The sequence below is a fragment of the Dromiciops gliroides genome, chromosome 1 (genome assembly GCF_019393635.1).
Source record: "Dromiciops gliroides isolate mDroGli1 chromosome 1, mDroGli1.pri, whole genome shotgun sequence".
NCBI classification, from domain to species: domain Eukaryota; kingdom Metazoa; phylum Chordata; class Mammalia; order Microbiotheria; family Microbiotheriidae; genus Dromiciops; species Dromiciops gliroides.
In genome coordinates this window covers 574,608,822-574,629,538 of record NC_057861.1, presented here as the reverse complement: position 1 = coordinate 574,629,538, position 20,717 = coordinate 574,608,822, and the positions used below count along the sequence as shown (strand labels likewise).

General features: G+C 35.0%; 1 protein-coding gene across 1 annotated transcript in view; it reads left to right on the top strand.

Moving 5' to 3' along the window:
* The window catches only part of SMC5 (structural maintenance of chromosomes 5), an 80,763-nt gene that overhangs the window by 15,430 nt on the left and 44,616 nt on the right, over positions 1–20,717 (top strand). The window contains exons 3-9 of the mRNA XM_043976607.1: positions 2,723–2,775; positions 3,168–3,330; positions 7,071–7,205; positions 12,403–12,543; positions 13,860–14,021; positions 15,413–15,484; positions 19,562–19,817. Of these exons, the coding sequence (XP_043832542.1) occupies positions 2,723–2,775; positions 3,168–3,330; positions 7,071–7,205; positions 12,403–12,543; positions 13,860–14,021; positions 15,413–15,484; positions 19,562–19,817 (982 nt within the window). The remainder of the gene's footprint in view (positions 1–2,722; positions 2,776–3,167; positions 3,331–7,070; positions 7,206–12,402; positions 12,544–13,859; positions 14,022–15,412; positions 15,485–19,561; positions 19,818–20,717) is intronic.

The window sequence follows — 20,717 nt, the reverse complement described above, 5'->3', positions numbered from 1 at the left end:
TCTCTTACATGCCAAATCTGATGACATTTTCTCTCCATGTTCTTTTTTTTCAATCTTTCTTCTAACATTATTGGCCATTCTCCCCCCTCCCCCCCCCCCCCCCCCCCCCCCCCGTTTTCATGCCACTTATTCTCCCTTGGTTTTCTTTCTGCCTGTCTGACTGCTCAGTCTCCTTTGTGGATCATCGACTATATTACACTCCCAAACTGTGAGTGTACACAAAGGCTCTAGCTGAGACCCTCTTTTCTTTCCTTGTCACACTTTCTCAAAGAACTTCTTAGATGCCATGGATTTAATTATCTCTATGAAGCTGTCTCTCAGATTTACATATCCTTGTCTCCTAAGCTCATCATCAACTGCTTATTGCACATTTCCAACTTTTGATGTCTAATAAAGGATCTCAAACTCAGTATCTACAAAACAGACCTCTTTATCTTTTCCCTCAACCCCTCCCCCTCCTTAATATCCCTATTTCTGTAGAGAGCACCATCATCCTGGCAGATACTCAGGTTTTGGTTTTGTTTGTTTTTTTGGTAAGATACTCAGGTTCTCAATCTCTTTGTCATCCTTGACTCCTCATTCTCCCTGACTTCATGTGTGTAATCAGAACTTCTTGTTTTTATCTCCACAATATCTCTTGAATTCATACCTCACATGCCATCCCCTTCTTTCCCTTCAAATTGCCATCATTCATATTCAGCCTTTCATCATCTCCTGCCTGGACTATTGTAGTAGTCTTCAAATTGCTCTCTGTGTTTCAAATCTATTCACACGGCCACCAAAGTGATGTCCTAAAGCACAAGTCTGTCCATGGGATTCCCCTACTTAATAAATGCCAATGGTTCCCAGTTACCTATAGGAAAGATAACTTAAGTTCCTCTCTGTGGCATTTAAAACCCTTCACAACCTCACCCTAACCTACATTTGGGGCAGGGGGGTGGGGGAAGAGACAGGGTTAAGTGACTTGCCCAGGGTCACACAGCTAGTAAGTGTCAAGTGTTTGAGGTTGGATTTGAACTCAGGTCCTCCTGAATCTAGGGCTGGTGCTTTATCTACTGTGCCACCTTAACCTACATTTCTAACCTTATACTTTATTCCCCTTCCAGTGCTTTGCTGTCTGGTCAGAATGATCTTGCTGTTTCTGACCCAACACTCTCATTTCCCATCCTCCTGTTTTTGTTCTGGTTGGCCTCCTGTGCATGGAGATGCATTTTCTCCTTAGCTCTATCGCTTAAATCTGGTAGCTTCCTTCAAGATTCCTCTAAAGTGCCATGTTCTTCATGAAGTCTTTTCTGAGCCCCTCAGCTGTTAATGCCTTCTCTGTTAAAATTACATTAAAATTATATTCTTATAATAAATATAATATATAATAAATAAAATCAAATTTAAAATATAATGAAATTCTATAATATTAAAATTAAATATTTTAAAAATATGTGTAAATGCTCAAGTCCCTCAAGAGAATGAGAATATAAGTTCCTTACAGACAGAAACGGTTTCATTTTTGTTTCTATCCCCATACCTAGCACAATAAGCACATAGAAGGAATCTTAACGAATACTTGTGATTATATGACAGTCATTGTTCATAAAGGAGTTTTAGAAACATGGAGCCCTAATGGGTTATTCAAGTATATTTGAGAGAAACAGTCCTTTAATATTACTGTGCTAACACAATTAACTAACTAAAATATATCTACTTTACTTTAATGAGGTATAAAACTAGTACTTGTTTATTTAAAAGATAAAAGTCTACATGTTTTTCACTAGACAGCTAAACTTCTTGTTGCTAGGGGATTTTGGCTTATATATAGTTTACAAATAATTTGTGGAGGGAGGATTACATAGTGATAATTTATTATAGCTTTTTTTGGTCATAACATAGAAAGTATGCTTTTCAATGGCTTCTTTTTCATCCTCTACAACATACCGTATATCCATCCTCTCTTTATTATAATTGCAGCCACCCTCTTGGACTATTGCAATAACTTCCTAACAAGGCAACCAGCCTCTACTCACTTTTGCCCCAATTAGTCAGTCAATTTATGCTATATTCTACTGTCAGGTGAAAAGCCTAGCATTCAAAGCTCTCTATAATCTGGTGTCATTCTACCTTTCTTGCTTTATCTTTTAATCTCTTCAGGTAGAATCACTAATCCCACCTAATTTGACTATATGAAAGGTTAGTTGCTTTCCCACCTCCCTACCTTTTCTTGTGCTGTTTTCTGCCTGGATTGCTTTCTCTATTCGTTTTCTGCTTGTTGAATTCTAACCCATCCATTAAAGGCCCAATCAAATCCTATATCCTTTAGGAAACTCTGCGTGACCCTTTCTTCATCTTCCCCTTACACCTCTCTTAATCACTTATTTTGTACTACGGATATTTGTGTATATGTGATACATTCCTTTTCTAGATTCTAAGCACCATAATGTTGTCTTATTTAAGCTATGTTTCTTCCAGTCTGTGTGCTTTGTACATCCTGCTGTTAGAATGAATTAAAGGTACCATGTGGGAGGAAGTAGTGGTAGTACCTTATAATTTAGGTATTGCAACTTTACACAGTTGAGGGTGTGTATGTATGTGTTGTGTACATTAAAGGATTAAATATGGTTACCTGATAAATATAGATATTTAGTAGTGCCTATGCTGAATGTCTATCTAGCAAGTTAACTAATTTTTCAAGAATTCACTCACTCATTTTGCCTTTTCTTGTGTTCTATAGGTTGGCTTTTATGTGAAGCGAGGATGTACCAAAGGCTCAGTTGAAATTGAATTGTGAGTGTTGAAAATGTTCAAACTAAACTTCAGTGTTTAGTCTCTTGTTTTGTATTCATTTAATAAATTTTATTTTTCTATATATTGACCGTAGGAAATTGTAATAATGCAATAATATCAGTTATATTTTGTCAACAATAGAAATCATTGAGATTGGGATATACAATATTTAATTTTTTTTTTTTTTTGGTGAGGCAATTGGGGTTAATTGACTTGCCCAGTATCACACAACTAGTAAGTGTTAAGTGTCTGAGGTCAGATTTGAACTCAGGTCCTCCTGAATCCAGGGCTGGTGCTTTATCCACTGTGCCACCTAGCTGCCCCCAAATTTAGGCAACTTTCAAACTGTATATGTTGAAAATAAAATATTTTAAAATATATTTATTAATCAGGTTCAAGACTTCTGGAAATATCATAATTACTCGAGAGATTGATGTGCTTAAAAATCAGTCAACTTGGTTCATTGATAAAAAATCTGCAACTCAGAAAGCAGTAGAAGAACAGGTAGCAGCCTTGAATATTCAAGTAGGCAATCTTTGCCAGTTTCTTCCTCAGGTATGAAAAAATTGTAAAGACTGGAAAATTTTTGTTTGCATTATTTAAAGAGCTTTTGGTTCCCGAAGGGAAAAATAATTGAAATGTTTAGGATACATTTTGTAGAGATTATAAATTAAGTGATATTGATTGATATTCTTAATGTATAACAAATTGATATTTGTAAGAAGTAATACCTAGTGATTTACAGCATAATCTTAACTATTCAATTTCTCTCAATTGTTAAATCTGAATTAGTAAAGAATCTATTACATTAATACTTCTTTCAGTGGATCTTCCAAAGATAGAGATTGTAACCAATCCAAGCTTTCTCATTCCTATGTATCTTTTAAATATGTCTTTTTTTTTTTTAGTAAGGCAATTGGGGTTAAGTGACTTGCCTAGGGTCACACAGCTAGTAAGTGTTAAGTGTCTGAGGCCGGATTTGAACTCAGCTACTCCTGCTTCCAGGGCCGGTGCTCTATCCACTTCGCCACCTAGCTGCCCCCTTAAATATGTCTTAATGCAAATCCTCCCTTGGGACTCTACCCAGTGTTCTGGGATTTTTTCCTCTAGATCTCTTCACTTTATGTGGCCAGTGGAGCATACAGGCTGTCCACTGGTTATCTTTCATTTTTTGCTATATGAATGGGCCTTCTCTTTCAGATAATACATCTTATTGCATTTCTCCTAGGTGATTATTCATTTATGATATGCTGTAGTCTATCTGTACTTACTATGCCCTTTGGCATATATTACTATTTCAGGATTTACAGCTGTGTAGCATTATTGGAAGAATATTTGTGTTAAAAAGATAGGTCTTTGTTTCAGAGGTAGTTTTTGGACATTGAATGCATTGGTGCATTTTCTCAACTAGAAACCAACTTACTTTCTTTTTTTATTCTTCAGTGTTTCAATGTTTGACAGTTCACTGTCATTCCAGAGTGTCTCTCCAGAATGTTTCTACTGATGAACCAGCTTTATAGACTGACTCTTTATCTGTATATCAGTATGCATAATAGACATTCCTTTTCTCTTTTTCTTTCTTTCTTTTTTTTTTTTTTTTTTTGGTCAGGCAACTGGGGTTAAGTGACTTGCTCAGGATCACACAGGTAGTAAGTGTCAAGTGTCTGAGGCTGGATTTGAACCGAGGTCCTCCTGAATCTACAGCTGGTGTTTTATCCACTGTGCCATCTAGCTGGCCCTAGACATTCCTTTTCCACTTGTTTTTTTCTTGTTTGAATAATTAGGCTGAATTCTTGAGTGATTATAAATATCATTTAGGAGCTTGTACAGTGTTTTGGGGCTTGATGCAATCAACGCTTATTATTGACATAGCTAAGAGGCCTCACCATCTATATGGTATCCCCCTTTACTATAGGGTACCCTGGATTCTATTCCAGATAACATTGATAATACTGGCAGGTGCCTTTGGCAAACATACATCTTTTTTTTAATCTTACTCATTAATAATCAGAAGATTGTTAAATAAAATTTTCTGTTATATCTTTCAAGGAATCTTGTATTATTTTCATACATACATGTGGAAAACTTTTGTTAAAAGAGAGCCTTAAGAAATCATTTTACTCTGTCAAATCAAATGTTTGTTTAATCATTGAGAAGAGTGGGATGTTATATTCTCTATATCAGTGAATATCAAAGAGTATGTTTCAAGTTTCACTAGATATGCCACAAAATGTTTCCCTCTACCCCAAGATGTCCATAGTTTCCTTCCCTGGGGCAGCTAGGTGGCGCAGTGGATAGAGCACCGGCCTTGGAGTCAGGAGTACCTGAGTTCAAATCCGGCCTCAGACACTTAACACTTACTAGCTGTGTGACCCTGGGCAAGTCACTTAACCCCAATTGCCTCACTAAAAAAACAAAACATAGTTTCCTTCCTTATTCTCCCACTGCATTAGCTGCCTTCTTTTCCTAGCTTGGTATTGGGAAGTTCATAATAGCAGTTTAATCAACAGAGGTGCAAAGCTGCCTCCTCTATTGTGAGTCCTATGTAAATCCTAGTATGTAAGTAACAAAAGGGATTATTATTGGGTGGGCATAGGGAAGGGGCAGGAGTGGCAGAGGAATCTCAAGGCCTAGAAATAAATCTGGAAGCCCAACTGCCTGAAACTTTTCTTTCTTGCCAACTTTTATGTTCTTTACCATAATTCCTCTTGATAAAGTGTACTGAACCATAAGCACAAAAAGCTTTCTGAGGCACTCTTCTGTATGTTTCAGTGACTTTGCTAAAAAAAAAACTCTTCTTCAAAACCTCCCCTATTTCTGTCTTCATCTGTTTTATTAAGAGTACCGTGCATATATATAGATAGTTCTCACAAAAGTATTATAAAAATGAGAAAGTAGGCATATGAGTTAGTAGTTAGTAATATTTTCTTGTTTGTATTTTTTTTTTTACAATAATAGGATCTGTGATTCTTTTTTCTCCCAAGTATATGGGGAAAATTACATAATAATATATCCTTTTCCAGGTATTTAAAGAATTGGGCCTTTTAACTTCCTCAAAAATATGGCACCTCCAGCAGGGACCTCTTTGGAGTAGATATACACAGCTAGTCCAACTACTCTTCCATTCTCTTTTTTATTTTTCTTTAGCACCATGTCTGACTTTCTCTATAAGCCCATCAAGGACTATATTATTAGGGTCTCTAAATATGGTCCTTCCACTATTAATGATGAAGAAAAGATTATGGAAAATAATGATGGAGAAAAGATTATGAAAATCTTGACAGACATCTAACATTTTTCATCTCATCTATTCAAGTTTCATGCTTAAATGTTCTCAAGATGATGTGGCTTAATTAGATTTCTCACCAAATTTGCTATAAATTATTTTTCCATTCATTCTTGCAATTTGTGAGATACTAATGCTTATAATCTTAAATCTGTCTACATAAAATTTTTACAAATTAATTTGAGACATATTCTAAACCAGTGCTATCTTTGACTAGGTATATCTCTACACTTGGCAAACAGATCAAGCATTTTCTGGCTGAGGCAGTTTCTAGACACTTGGTTTTCTTTATTGTGGCAATTAGTTTACATCAGTTAAATTTCCTTAGGAAATAGTGAGAGTCTATGTTGGTGTCTGCTCTATCTTTTTCTGTTGCCTTAATGTCAATAGCTTGTTGAAATGGGTCAGTTGCTTGCTATGCTGTCTCATTTTTATTCTTCTAATTTGGCATTGACTTTAGCCTTTAGTTATGCTTCACATTAGTACTGTTTTATCAAATAGATAGATAAATGCATACATACAAAATTTGTACCATAAAGTACTAAAGTAATTGGATTTTCTTCTCTAAAGATCTCAGAAAACATAAGAACTACATTCATGGTCAGAGTTATTTTTTGTTTAGAGTCCAAAGATTCTTACCCTTTTTTGTGTCTTGAACTCCTGTGAATCCCTTCTTAGAATAAATAATGTTTTAAGTAAATGAAATAAAATAAAAATGTTTCATGTATTACTACAAGATTATAAAAAATATTAAAATACAGCTATCAAAAGATTTTTATAAACAAGTTCATGAATACCAGGTTAAGTACTCTTCCATCTTCTAGACAATTGTTCTTTAACTGACTTTGATTATAACTGGCAAAAGGCTACTTGTGGCATTTCTTTACCAATACATCATTTAAAATAGCTCCTTGTGGTTCTTAAACAGAAAACAGTAAATTGCAAATGACTGTTATGTTGTATGTATTGTCATTTTCATAACTAAATACTGTTGCTTCTGATACTCTAGGATAAAGTTGGGGAATTTGCAAAACTCAGCAGAATTGAACTTCTTGAAGCTACTGAGAAGTCAGTTGGTCCTCCGGAAATGCACAAGTTTCATTGTGAACTCAAAAACTTCAGAGAGAAAGAAAAACATCTCCAGGTATTTAATAGTATAGTGAACCAAATTAAAAGGATCTTTCTGAGATTGAAGTTGTAGTGTATGTTAATTATATAAAAAACAACTTTTAGACTGCCATTATTTATCTTTAACTTGTTCATATTGGACATTTACAATAATGTTTAAAGATTATGTTTAAATAATTAAATTAAATTAAGTTTTTATGGTGACGTTAAAAACAACAACAACAAAAAGCCAGTAATAATGAAATTTGAATGAGAATATGAACAATGAATTATGCTCTCTAACTTCTCAAAATAATGAAATATATGTACTTCCCCATGGGATTTTTAATCATTTAAAAACTTCACCTTGTCGCTCTTAAGTTCAATTCAGTAAACATTTATTAAGCGCCTACTATGTGCTAGGTATTATACCAAGCACTGGGGATATAAAAAAGAGGCAAAAGACAGTCCCTGCCCTCATGGGGCTTACATTTTCCTCTATCTCCCTTCCTTTTCAGAGCTGAGTTGATAGAAAAAAACCCAACACTTTTTAACTTCCTTTCTTCAACCCCTTACAATGTGACTTCTGACCACTTGACTGAAATTGCTCTCTCCAAAGTTAGCAAAGAACTCTTTGACTGCTAAATTCAGTTTCCTTTTCTTTTTTTGTTTTTGTTTTTGTTTTGCGGGGCTGTGAGGGTTAAGTGGCCCAGGGCCACACAGCCAGTAAGTGTCAAGTGTCAGAGGCCAGATCTGAATTCAGGTTCTAGCTGCCCCCCAGTTTCCTTTTCTTAATCCTCATCTTTCTTTATTTTTGTTTAGCTTTTAAAAATGTTGACTGCTTCTTTTTGGATATACTTTCTTTCCCCTTAGGTGTTCTTTCTCCTTTTTTACTGTCTGTATAACCACTCTTTTGCTAGATCATCATCCATAATCCTGGGTCTTACTCAAAGATCAATCCTGGGTCTTTTTTTCTCTCTTCACCCTCTTTTTTGATGATCTCACCATTCGATCTTATATGAAGTTTATTTTTCATCTTTATGCTGATGACTCTACTCCCAGCCCCTCACCCCCTTAGCTGCAATCCTCCATCACAAATTTTATCCCTTTCTACGCATTTATATGTTAGTTAAAGGTATCTCCACTGTGTTCTAGTTACTTGGGTTTGAAACCTTAAAAGTCATCCTCTACTTTATCCCTCACACATATTTACCCATCCAGTCAGTTGCCAGGTCTTATCCATTCTACCTGTACTACATGTCTTTCATCCATCCCTTTCTCCATACTTAATGGTCACTCCCTAGTTCAGACTGCCATCATCTCTTCCCTAAACTTTAACAATAGACTTCTAACAGGACTTCCTACTTCCCCCTCTCCCTTAATTCATTCTTCTTATTTTTCCAGAATAGCCCCACTTTATTTTATTCCATTTTTTGAGTATTTTATTATTTTCCAGTTACATATAACGATAGTTTTCAACATTTCTTTTTACAGGATTTTTAGTTCCAATTTTTTTTCTCCCTCCCTCCCCTCCCCCCAAGACAGAAATCAGTCTGATATAGGTTGTATATATACAATCACATTAAATATATTTCTACATTAGTCGTTTAGTGAAAGAAAAATCAGAGCACAAGGGAAAAACCTCAAAAAAAGGGAAAAAAACCAGTCCAAAAGTAGAAACAGTATGGTTCAATCTGCATTCATAATTCACAGTTCTTTTTTCTGGATGTTGAGAATATTTTCTTTTTTTTTGCGGGGCAGTGGGGGTTAAGTGACTTGCCCAGGGTCACACAGCTATTAAGTGTTAAGTGTCTGAGGCCAGATTTGAACTCAGGTTGTCCTGAATCCAGGGTCAGTGCTATATCCACTGTGCCACCTAGCTGCCCCAAGAATATTTTCTATCATGAGTTCTTTGAAACTGTTTTGGATCGTTACACTGCTGAGAAGAGCCAAGTCTAACTCCATTGTTCATCACACAATGTTGCTGTTACTGTATGCAATGTTCCTCCTGGTTCTGCTTCTCTCAGTCAGCATCAGTTCATGTAAGTCCTTCCAGGTTTCTCTGAACTCCTCCTGCTCATCATTTCTTACAGCACAATATTATTCCATTACATTCATATACCACAACTTGTTTAGCCATTCTGCTATTGACAGGCATTCCCTTGATTTTCATCCTTAATTCATTCTTCACACAGCTCTGCCATGTGTACAAGCCCTCTCATCTATCCAGGACCATCTTTCAAAATAACTTAGCTTTATCCATCATCCTGGTCTTTTGTTTTAGTCACAGAGAAAGAGGTAACCATGACTAACCCCTTCTATTTATGCCCATAGAAGGGGACTTCTGTCTCATTCCCTGGTATGCTTCTTTAATCATGTTTCTACCTCTGGTGCTGATAGTTCTAAGTTTCCTTTGTGGGACTATCATGTTCTACATCTGTATTTTGATGTACACTAGGGCTCTGTCTTATCCTCTGTTCTCTACTCTTTCTCTCTTGGTGACCTCATCAATTCCCATGGGTTCGTTTTTCATTTATAGGCAGGTAATTCTCAGATTTATATTTATTTCATTTATATGTAAGTAATTCTCAGATTTATGTATCTAGCCCTAATTCCCCAAACTCTTGTCCTCCATCTCCAACTGGATATTGTGTAGACATCTCAAATTCACCATGGCCAAACAGAATTCATCATCTTTCTCCCTAAACTGACCTCTCTACCTTAACCAGTTTATCTCAGAAGCACCCCCATTCTGTCAATTGCCCACCTTCACAATCTCGGCATCATCTTCAACTTTTCATTCTCACTCATATACCCGTCCCTCCCTATATGTAATCATTTGCTGAGACTTGCAAATTCTACCACCTCAGTATTCCTCATATCCATCACCTTTTCTTGTCACACCACAGTCATACTAGACTAGACCTTCATCATCCCCTACCTGAACTATTATCCCCACCTCCTAATTGGTCTTGCTATCTTTTGCACAGCCAGATTTTAAATTGATCTTTTCCACCTGCCATGTCACTCTCCTGCTTCAAAGGCTTCTCGTTTTCTTTAGGTTTTAAGTACAAACTCCTTTTGACATTTAAAGCCCTTCATATTACTTCCCCCAACATATACACACACTTGATGCTCCAGCCAAACTGGCCTATCTGCTTTTCAACATACTCAAAATTCCCTTTCCTGCCTCTATGCCTTTGATAATCCACAGATTATTCTCTACCCCTGGAATTTTCTCCCTCTTTGACTTAGTCTCTTGAAACCTCTAGCTTCCTTTAAATAAATCATAGCCCAAGTGCCACCTCCTTCAAAAGGCCTTTTCTGATTTTCCAAGTTGTTTCTTGCCTCACCTTCTATTTCTTTATCTGTGTATACTCTGTATACCCATAATAGACTTTAAGCACCTTGAGAGCACAAGATGTCTTACTTTTCTATTTGTAGCCCCAGCATTTAGCATTTAATAGGCACTTAATAAATTTATATGGAAAGATTGATTGCTAAAATAATCTTCCTAAAGTACAGATCTTACCATATTACTTCCCTACTCAAGACTCTTAAGGGATTCCCAATACCTCTTGAATAAAATGTTGTTTTCTCAGCTTGGCAATTAAAGTCCATCATAATATATTCCCCACCTGCCTTATATCCCATTTCTCCTCTTCAGACACTCTATATTTGACCCAAACTGGCCTACTTGCTTTTCCCCAAATGAGGCCTTTCATTCCTTTATTCTTTTGTATGTCCTTTTTTCTCTTATAATTATTAGCATCCTTCAAGGCTAAGGACAGGATCTGTTTTCTTTGAGGTCTTTGTTCATCCTCCTAGTTGTTTGTCTTGAAATTATCTTTATTTAATTATCTTTTTAAATGTATTATCACACTTGGACTGTTCTATAGATGTAGACCAAGAAAATGTTAGAATCACACCCTCTCATTTTACATATGAGTTAACTGAGGCTCAGAGAGGTTAAGGGAATTGCACTAATAGCAAAGTTGAGATTTGAATCCAGGTCAATTGACTCTAAATTCAATACCACTTTCACTGTACTGTGTTGTCTCTCATCAATCTCCTTGATGGTAATTGGTCAATAAGCAAAAATTTATTAAGCTCTTATGTTCCAGGTACTATGATAAGTTATAGGTCTACCTCAAAAGGGCAAAATTAGCCAGTATTATAAATTTTAGTCTGTGCTTTAATGATATACAGATTAGTATAATCCTATTATGATGATACCATTCACAGAAGAATTCAGAAACAGAATTCAATCCATTTCTTCATAGATAACTGGTAGTAAGGTGTTTAAAAAAAAAACATGATTACAGTGTGTTTTCCATGTGATGCATAATACTGGAGAAAAATATATTTTCCTATAGAAGTCCAGTAGAATTTCAAGCTAAAAGAATGCTTAGATATTTATTATTTATATATACATATACATACATACATATATATATATATATATGTTTTATTTATTTTTTTTTTACACGGGGCAATGAGGGTCAAGCGACTTGCCCAAGGTCACACAGCTAGTAAGTGTCAAGTGTCTGAGGCCGGATTTGAACTCAGGTCCTCCTGAATCCAGGGCCATTGCTCCATCCACTGCGCCACCTAGCTGTCCTCAAGAATGCTTAGATATTAATGAATGTGATCCTCTTGTTTTAATATGAGATAACTGGGACCTAGAGAAGTTAAATTACTTGTTCAGGGCCATTCAACTAGTACGTGCCAGATCCAGAATTTGAACCCTGATCCTTTTGACTGCAAATCCAGTATTCCTTCCCATATCAGTCATTCCCATCTGAAAATCTTACCTTAGTTTTTAAGTTTGCAACAAAAACAAAGCTAGCATATAATTTAAAATGATCTGGTAGCTTTGAAAAGCAAATGTATTGAGGGTTTTATGTTTAGAAGACTTCTTTCTGGTTACTAATTTACAATGTTGAAATTGTACTTTACCTTAGAGGTTAGTAAATTTTGTTGAATTTATTGAGTTTCATTTCTAGAATCTGAAGACTAAGAATGCCAATAATGATAACAACAACAACAACATTACTACTATTACTATTATTACTAAAATCCTTATTTAAATTTTACTACAGTAATATAACTTGGAGGTTCTATGGAACTCACTATAATGGAATTTTTACATGTATCAGACTTTTTATTTTAACAGATTTTTACCTACAAGTATTTTTAGTCTGCTTTGTATAATATAATATATACCTATATAGATCGCATGCAAAGAGAAAAGTGACTACTTGGAAAAATTGAAACAGACTAATGAAAGATATAAGCAGGATGTGGAGAGATATTATGAGTGCAAACGTCATTTGGATTTAATTGAAATGCTTGAAGCAAAAAGGCCATGGGTGGTAAGTGTTAATTTTTGGAGATAATTTCCTCTTCAGATAAAAAAAATAAGTAGTAAAATGGATAAGCAATAATAAAGAATGCACCTTTATTGCACTACATTCATTTTACATTCCTTTACCTCATTTATTACACATACTATAGTGGGCTTTCTTGTTTCATTTTACAAAATTGTGATTTGTTATTAATTACTGTTTTATTACCGAGTAGTTAATCAAGGGATATTTTACTGTATATAGACTCATTCTGTATATAGACTTCAACTAAAGATTTCCCTCCTTTAATAATCAAATATACATTTATTACTTTATATATTGTATCTTCCAGTAGAAGAGTAAGTAAGTTCTTTGCGGGTAGGGGATTTTTTCATTTCATCCTTGAAACCCCATCCTATATGTGCCTTTGCATATACTGGATGCTTAATGAATACTTATGAATCTTACTCATCTAGGGTTTCCAGTCAAGTTTTATTCTGCTACTTCATTTTGATGTGGAAGTAGCTCTTATCAAGCCAGAAAGGCTGTGAAACTAGCAATGGACCCTTTGAATTAGTCTAGGCACACAAGCCTAGCTAGCTAAGGGTAGAAGAATTCACCACTAGAAAGTTGGCCATTCAGTAAAAATACTTTTGGCCATGGCAGCTTTTAAAATGAAGAGTGTTTGATTTGCATTTGTGAATGAAAATCTATATTTTCAAGTATTCGGAAAGAGAGAGAAGAAATGAGAGTCTATGTGTGTGAGCATGTTTGTGAGAATTTATTAGTCTCTTGATGTCATGAATATAGAATTTACCTTCTGATTACCTAAAAAAAATTTTTTTGCTAAAATCTCACATTCTCTGTGTTCTATGATTCTGCCTTTAATTGCTATATAAAGTATTTGCGTTTAACTTTAGCATTCCTAATTTATTTAATTATTTAATCCTTGTGAATTTACATCTCTTAAAATAACTTTCAGTAAGAGCACTATGATTTTTCACTTTAAGTTTTGGGGATATAATTTGAGTTCCTTGCTCTTGATTTCATTAATGTGTTACTGTCAGGATGCATTATAAAATTTGTTTTTCTTTGTTTTTTACTACTTAAATGGAATAGGAATGATTGTTTTGGGATGCCAGGAAAACCTCTGGAAATTTGTCCCCTTTTTTCTTTTCCCTTGCTCTTTTCTCAATATTTCTTTATTTCCCTCATTTGTATATTTTTATCTTTTCATCTCTAGTTTTTCTTTCTACTCTCACTCTTTAGCTTATACTGTTAATACTGTTTATGTACCAACCTAGAATAGCAGGTTAAATTCCACCACCTCGTTTTTTTGCAAGGAATATGAAAATGTTCGCCAACAGTATGAAGAAGTAAAACAGAATCGTGACCAGATGAAGGAAGAGCTCAAAAAACTCAAAGAAACACAGAGCCCTCTATCACAAAAAATTCAAGAGCATGAAAGCCAGCGCCGACAATTGGATAATCAGGTCAAAGTGAAGGTACTGAATTTCAGATTATTTTTCATGTAGAAAAGCTGAGCAAAAATGTGTGTAATATAGAGCCTAAGGAAGGGACCTTTTAAAGATTAGAACTGCTTAGAACCTTAAAGAAAGTAAAAAGAGACTTTGACTTTTCAGACTCCTAATCACTTGTGCTTTTTACTCATTATACTGTTTAAATAACTGCAGGCATGAATCACTCTAAACAAACCAAATGTCACAGGTATGACCCCTGCAGTCAATGTTAAGCTTCACACAATGAAAAAAAAGTTCTCAACACACTACAATCTTGATCCTAATCAGTCCTCAGACTGTTTTGAACAAAAGTGTAGATGTCTCTGCATAACAATTTAAATATTCCACATGCCTGTTGTTGAAAAAACTTTGCAAATACTTGTTTGTCTTGATAAATTGTATCATGTTAAACATTTGAAACATAGTGCATTATTATCATAGTACAGTTTCTACTATTCAGATCTCATGTGATTGTGAAAACAGCATTTCTGTGGAAATATTCATTATTCATATGCACATGTGATCTCATCATTCTGGATGTTTCCTCCTACACTAATCCATCCCTGCCCATCCTTTGAGAGTCTTCCTATAGACTTGCCATAGGGGGTCTACCCAGTGGCGTTCATACTTTCTCTTGATGAGAGAATATTGGTGGGACCATTTGGGCTATCTAACAGATGTCACTTGCCTTTGCTGTAGCAGCAGCCCACCTACTCTTCCTGTTTTCCTAATGAAATTTGATCCTTTTTCTTTTAATTTCTTCCTCACTTCTGTGTTGCAGCCAGCTCACACCCACCATGTGCCTCTCTATTGCTGTGTAAGTCCAGCCTTTGTTTCTAGGAGAAGTTGAGTCATTCAAAGAACTCAGCAATTTCCTAAAGGAAATTCAGCCTGTTCTCATTCTCCTTATTCTGTGTTATAAAAATCATATTCTGATATAGTTGGTCATCCCTACTCCAGACTTTTAAAAAGCAATTTTGTTTTACTTTTTAAAAGACTAAAAAGCATTTTTGTTAATAATGTGAGTGGTAGCTTCTAAAAAAAATCTGAAATATTAGTTTTTACTATACTAGATATTCTTTTTTTCAGAGGGCAAAATGCTAAAGAACAGGAAATCTAGTGGAAAGAAACTTTCTTAATTGTTAAAAAAATATAGTCATAGGCATGCTTATACTGCTAGAAAACTAATGTTTGGGCATTTGTATACAATCATGATGACTTGAACCTAAGATGCCATGGGAAGGGTCCTGCTGTACTGCTACGTAAGTTTGCCTGGCTTCTTTGCCTATTTGAGATCTGGAAAGTTGGGTTCAGATAAATGAATGACTATGCACTTATTTAAATTCTAACTTATATGCTTTTTTATTCCCTTACAGAATAATGATATTAGAGATATATCTTGTAAATGCAAAGAAAAACAAGATGCATTAGAAAAGAGAGAGAAACAAGTAAGACTACATAATGAGATATTAATTACATAAAAATTAGTGGTGCATGTACTGATCTTGCCCAAGAGCTTTGGTTCTTAATGTGGGGTTTGTAAACTCAATTTTTACAACCATATTTCAGCATAATTGGTTTACTTTGTAATCCTTTGTGGGTTTTGGTTTTTTTACATTTAAAAACATCATTCTGAGAAGAGGTCCATTGGCTTCACCATACTGCCAAAGGGGTCCATGATACAAGAAAGATTAAGAATGTAAAAGTGAAATGGCAAACTTCTGGGGAATTGCAGCTTTGTTAAAGCTCTCCCTACACTATCATGTGGAAGGAAGGCTTATTCAAAATTGTACTGGTTGAAAAGGGAATCCTATGAGGGTTAATATTTCCCATTCATGGGAATGGTGGATCTACATCATTGAAATCTTCTAAGTTAATTAAGATAAAAATAATAAAAACATTCCCAGTAACCTTATTGGAATTTGACCCATGAGGGCTATCTTGTGCTTAGTAGAATGAATTTGCTTTTACATCAAAGTTTACTATTTCCTCTAAAAAATATTTAGATATAGGTATAGTATAGGTAAGTAAGTAGAGATTGCTACATTAGAAGGAAATATTTTATTTGCAAATTCAGTCATACTTAAAGTATCTCATGGAATTGCTTTGTTCTCTTCCAAAAAGTATAAATTGCCAGGGAAATTTCTATTTGGAGAGAAATAATTCTATAGGTTTCATGTTGCAACATATATCAATGTCATTTTTCCCTTCTTTTACCTCATAGTTGAAAAGACAGGAAAGCAGGAATAAGTCTTTCACTCCCCCTTCTGCCTATTCTTTCCCAGAGTTCTAGAAGTTCTTCCCCCAGTAGCTAATAAAGAGTGATATTGAGGAACATTGTAACATATGGTTAGCTTTTAGAAAGCTATGAGAATTTTGTATCTAAGAAAAGAAACAGTTAGACAACTGTACATGTAATTTCAACACCAAATGAAGCCAAGTGTTTATTTCTTTGAAGATGTAAGGGGAAAATGAGACGTTTATTAAACCTAAAGTTAATAAATAGCAAGAAAATTGTACTTCTAAATTGTACTTGGGTGGATTCTTAGAAAACCTTCAGGTTGGGCTTTGCAAACCTAAATTTGGGAGTCTGCTTGTCAAGACACACACAGGAACTATATGGACTCAATTATAAAAGTCTTTACCCAAAAAAGAGCAGATCTAAATAATTGGAGAAATGTTAATTGCTCATGGGCAGTCCAAGCCATTTTAGTAAAAATGACAGAGTAAATTAATTCACTTACTCAGTGCCAAGCCAATCAAACTACAAAAGAATTACTTTATAGAGCTAGAAAAATTATAACAAAATGCATCTGGAAGAACAAAAGGTCAGGAATATCAAGGAATCAATGAAAAACAATAGGAAGGAAGGAAACCTAGCAGTATATGTGTTTCAGACTATGATAAAGCCATAATTGTCAAAACAGTTTGGTTGTGGATAAGAAATAAAGGTTGTTCAATAGAATAGTTATACAATATACAGAAGCAAATGAACAACACAACCTAGTATTTGATAAACCCAAAGATCCCAACTCTTGAGTTAAGAATTCATTATTTAAGCAAAAACTCAGGAAAACTAGAAAACATTCTGGCAGAAATGTGGTGTAAACCAATATTTCATACCATATAATCAGTCAATCAATAAACTTTTATTAAGCACCTGTTCTGTGCCAGGCACTGTGCTAAATGCTGAGGATAAAAAAAAGAGACAAAAGACAGCCCCCACCCTTAAAGAACTTACAGTCTAATGGGGGAGACAACATGCAAATATATACAAATATGTTGGAAATAATTAGCAGAAGGAAGGCATTAGACATGAGGGGTTGGAGAAAGCTTTCTGTAGAAGGTGGGGTTTTAGTTGGAACCGAAAGGAAGCCAAGGAGGTCAGTAGTTGGAACAGAAGAAGGGAAAGCATTCCAGGCAGAGAAATTGCTGGGAGCTAAGAGAAAAGCTCCAGGTAGGTACATTATTTAGACATAAAGGGTGAGATAATAAGCAAATAGAGGAGTATGTCATATCTATAGATAGGAGGGAAATTCATGACCAAACAAGAGTTAGCCAGATATAAAATGGATAATTTGATTACATAAATTAGATACTTTTTGCACAAACAAAACCAATGCAGCTAAAATTAGAAAAGAAGCAGAAAGTTGAGGGGGTAAATATTTGCAGCATAACTGATTAAAATTTGTGAGAATAAGAGCCATTCCCCTACTGGTAAATGGTCAAAGGATACATACAGGCAGTTTTCAGAAGAACAAATCTAAGCTGTCAATAGCCATATGAAAAGAATCACTCATAGAGAAATATAAATTAAAACTGTTCTGAAGTCCCACCTCACACCCATCTAATTCACTAGGATGTCAGAAAAGGCAAATGACAAATGCTGGAGGGGATGTGGAAAATAGGTACATTAATACACCCTTGGTAGAGCTCTGAACTGATCCAACCATTCTGGAGAACAATTTGGATCTGTACCCAAAAAGCTATCCTTTCTAGTGAAAAGATATTGCTACTGGGTCTATACACCCAAAAATATCAAGGAAAGAGGAAAAGGCCCCATTTGTATAAAATTATTTATAATATAGCTCTTTTTGTTGTAGCAAAGAATTGGAAACTTTGGGGAATGGCTGAACAAGTGCTGCTATATAGATATTATGGAATACTATTGTGCTATAAGTAAGGATTAGTTTTAAAAAAACCTGGGAAGACTTGTATGAACTGGTAAAGAGTGAAATTAGCAGAACCATGGAGAACAACTTATTGAATTACAATAATATTGTAAGGATAATCAACTCTAAAAGATTTAGCAGTTCTGATCAATACCACGACCAGCTGTAATTCGAAAGAACTCATGATAAAATATGCTATCCACTTTCAGATAGAGAAGTGATGTCTCAAAGGGCCGATCTGAAGCCTATGTTCTTTTCCTTTTCTGTGGGGTATGAGGGGCACAGCTAATGCAGGAATTTGTTTTGCATACCTATACATATTTGTAATTACCTTTGGGGTTTTTTGTTGTTTTTTTTTTTTGCCTTCTCAATGAGTGAGGGAAGAGGAGGGAGAGAATTTAGAACTCAAAGTTGAGGGGGAAAATTTCTTTAAATTAAAAGACAAAACAAGATGGTTGTACTGATTTTGTAACTCCATCAACATGGACCAGTATGCCTATCTTCCCATAATCTCCCCAAAATTAAGTATTCTTTTTTCTTGCCATCTTTGACAATTTGTTGAGTATGAGGTAAAACCTTACGTGAGGCTTTTTTGGCTTATATTACTCTTATTCTTAGTGTCTTGGAATATAATATAGTTTATGCTTTTTCTTTTGGGAACTCTTTGTTCCAGTCCTTTGACCATTTATTGGGATTGTCTTTTGGTCTTACATATTTGTTATTTGTCTTAGATACCAAATCCTCATCAGAGAAATTTGATACAAAGTTTTCCCACTCAACCACTTTCCTTCTTATCCTGAGTGCATTAATTTTGTTTGTACAGAAGCTTTTCAGTTTCATATAATCAGTATTATCTTTAATATTAAGGTTATGTATCCACTTAAAATGTATTTTGAATTATGATAAAAGTGTTGATATAAGCCTAATTTCCACCAGTTCTTCAAACATTTTTTATCAGATAGAGGGCTCCTTAGTGATTTATGTTTTTAAGTTTATTGGACACAGATTTTGAATTTTTCTGAAACAAAATGGTTTCTTTTTCTGTATAAAAATTTTAATATTCATCAAGTTGCATTAATTTCTATGAATTTGTTACTGTTGCTACATTATATTTCTGTTGTGCACCATGATTGATTTTTACTTGGATTTACTAGATGCAAAAGGATGACTTCGTTTGCATATACTTTAAAATATCTAGGTGGGCTTAAAATAGGGTTTTGTCACTTTTAGTAAGGCATAAATAAAATATTTGCATACTTACAATAATAATTTTATCTTTAAAAAATCAGTAATACAGCTTTAAAAACCAACAGAAAAAGTCCCAAGTAATAACTTACTTTTGTGCTTTGTTAGATTGAAGAAGCAAAGCAGGCTTTCAGAATGAAGCGAGATGAAGAGGATAATAGACTGCAGAAAATAAGTAACACTCGTAAGATGATTGATGATTTGCAGAGTGAAATTGAGTCCATAGGAAACTGTGAGGATCTGCAGCCCCAAATTGATTCTCTTAATGATGATCTAAAACAAGTACATGAGGAAAAGTCAGCAATTGATGTAGAGATAAATGAGAGGCTAAAAGAGATAGAAAATCTAAAGAAAGCTAAAAAAAGTAAGTTTTATTAAAACTCTGCAAAATTATGTATACACTTGAAAACTTGGTTCAAATAAAGGCTATATTATTTTTCCATGTTTGGTTTGTATAAAACTTGAGACTACCCTATAATCTGCTGTAATTTTCATGTGTTAAATATTTATTTCCTGTCAGTCAGCACACATTTTTAAGCTCCTACTATAAGTCAGGTACTGTGTTAAGACCTGGCATACAAAGAAAGGCAAAAGACAGTACCAGCTCTCAAGGAGCTCACAATCTAAAGGGGAATAAAACATGTAAACAACTCTATTAAAAATACATGTTTACTGAATAAATTGGGTATAGTCTCAGGGAGAAGGCAGCAGCAAATATTTAGGAAAGGCTTCTTTTAGAAGGTGAGATTCTAGCTAGAACTTTAGGAAATCTGGGGGGGCGGGGCAGCTAGGTGGTGCAGTGGATAGAGCACGAGCCCTGGATTCAGGAGGACCTGAGTTCAAATCTGGCCTCAGACACTTGACACTTACTAGCTGTGTGACCTTGGGAAAGTCACTTAACCCTCATTGCCCTGCCCCCCAAAAAAAAGAAAGAAAGAAAGGAAAAGAAATCTAGGGGACAGGGATGAGGAGGGAGAACATTCTAAGCATGGGGGAAAGCCAGCAAAAAAATGCCTTGAGTCTTAGAGATGTAGTGTTGTGTGTGAGAACCAGCAAGGAGGCTAGTATTACGACATCGTATGTTGGGGATTGTAAAAAGACTGTAGGAACGGTCACGTTCTGAAGGGCTTTAAAAACCAAACAATTTTATATTTGATTCTTGAGCTGAAAGAGTCACTGGAGTTTATTGAGTGGAGTGAAGTGGGGTGGGAGTGGTGAGTGATGTGGTCAGACTTCTGGTTTAAGATCACTTTGACAACTGAGT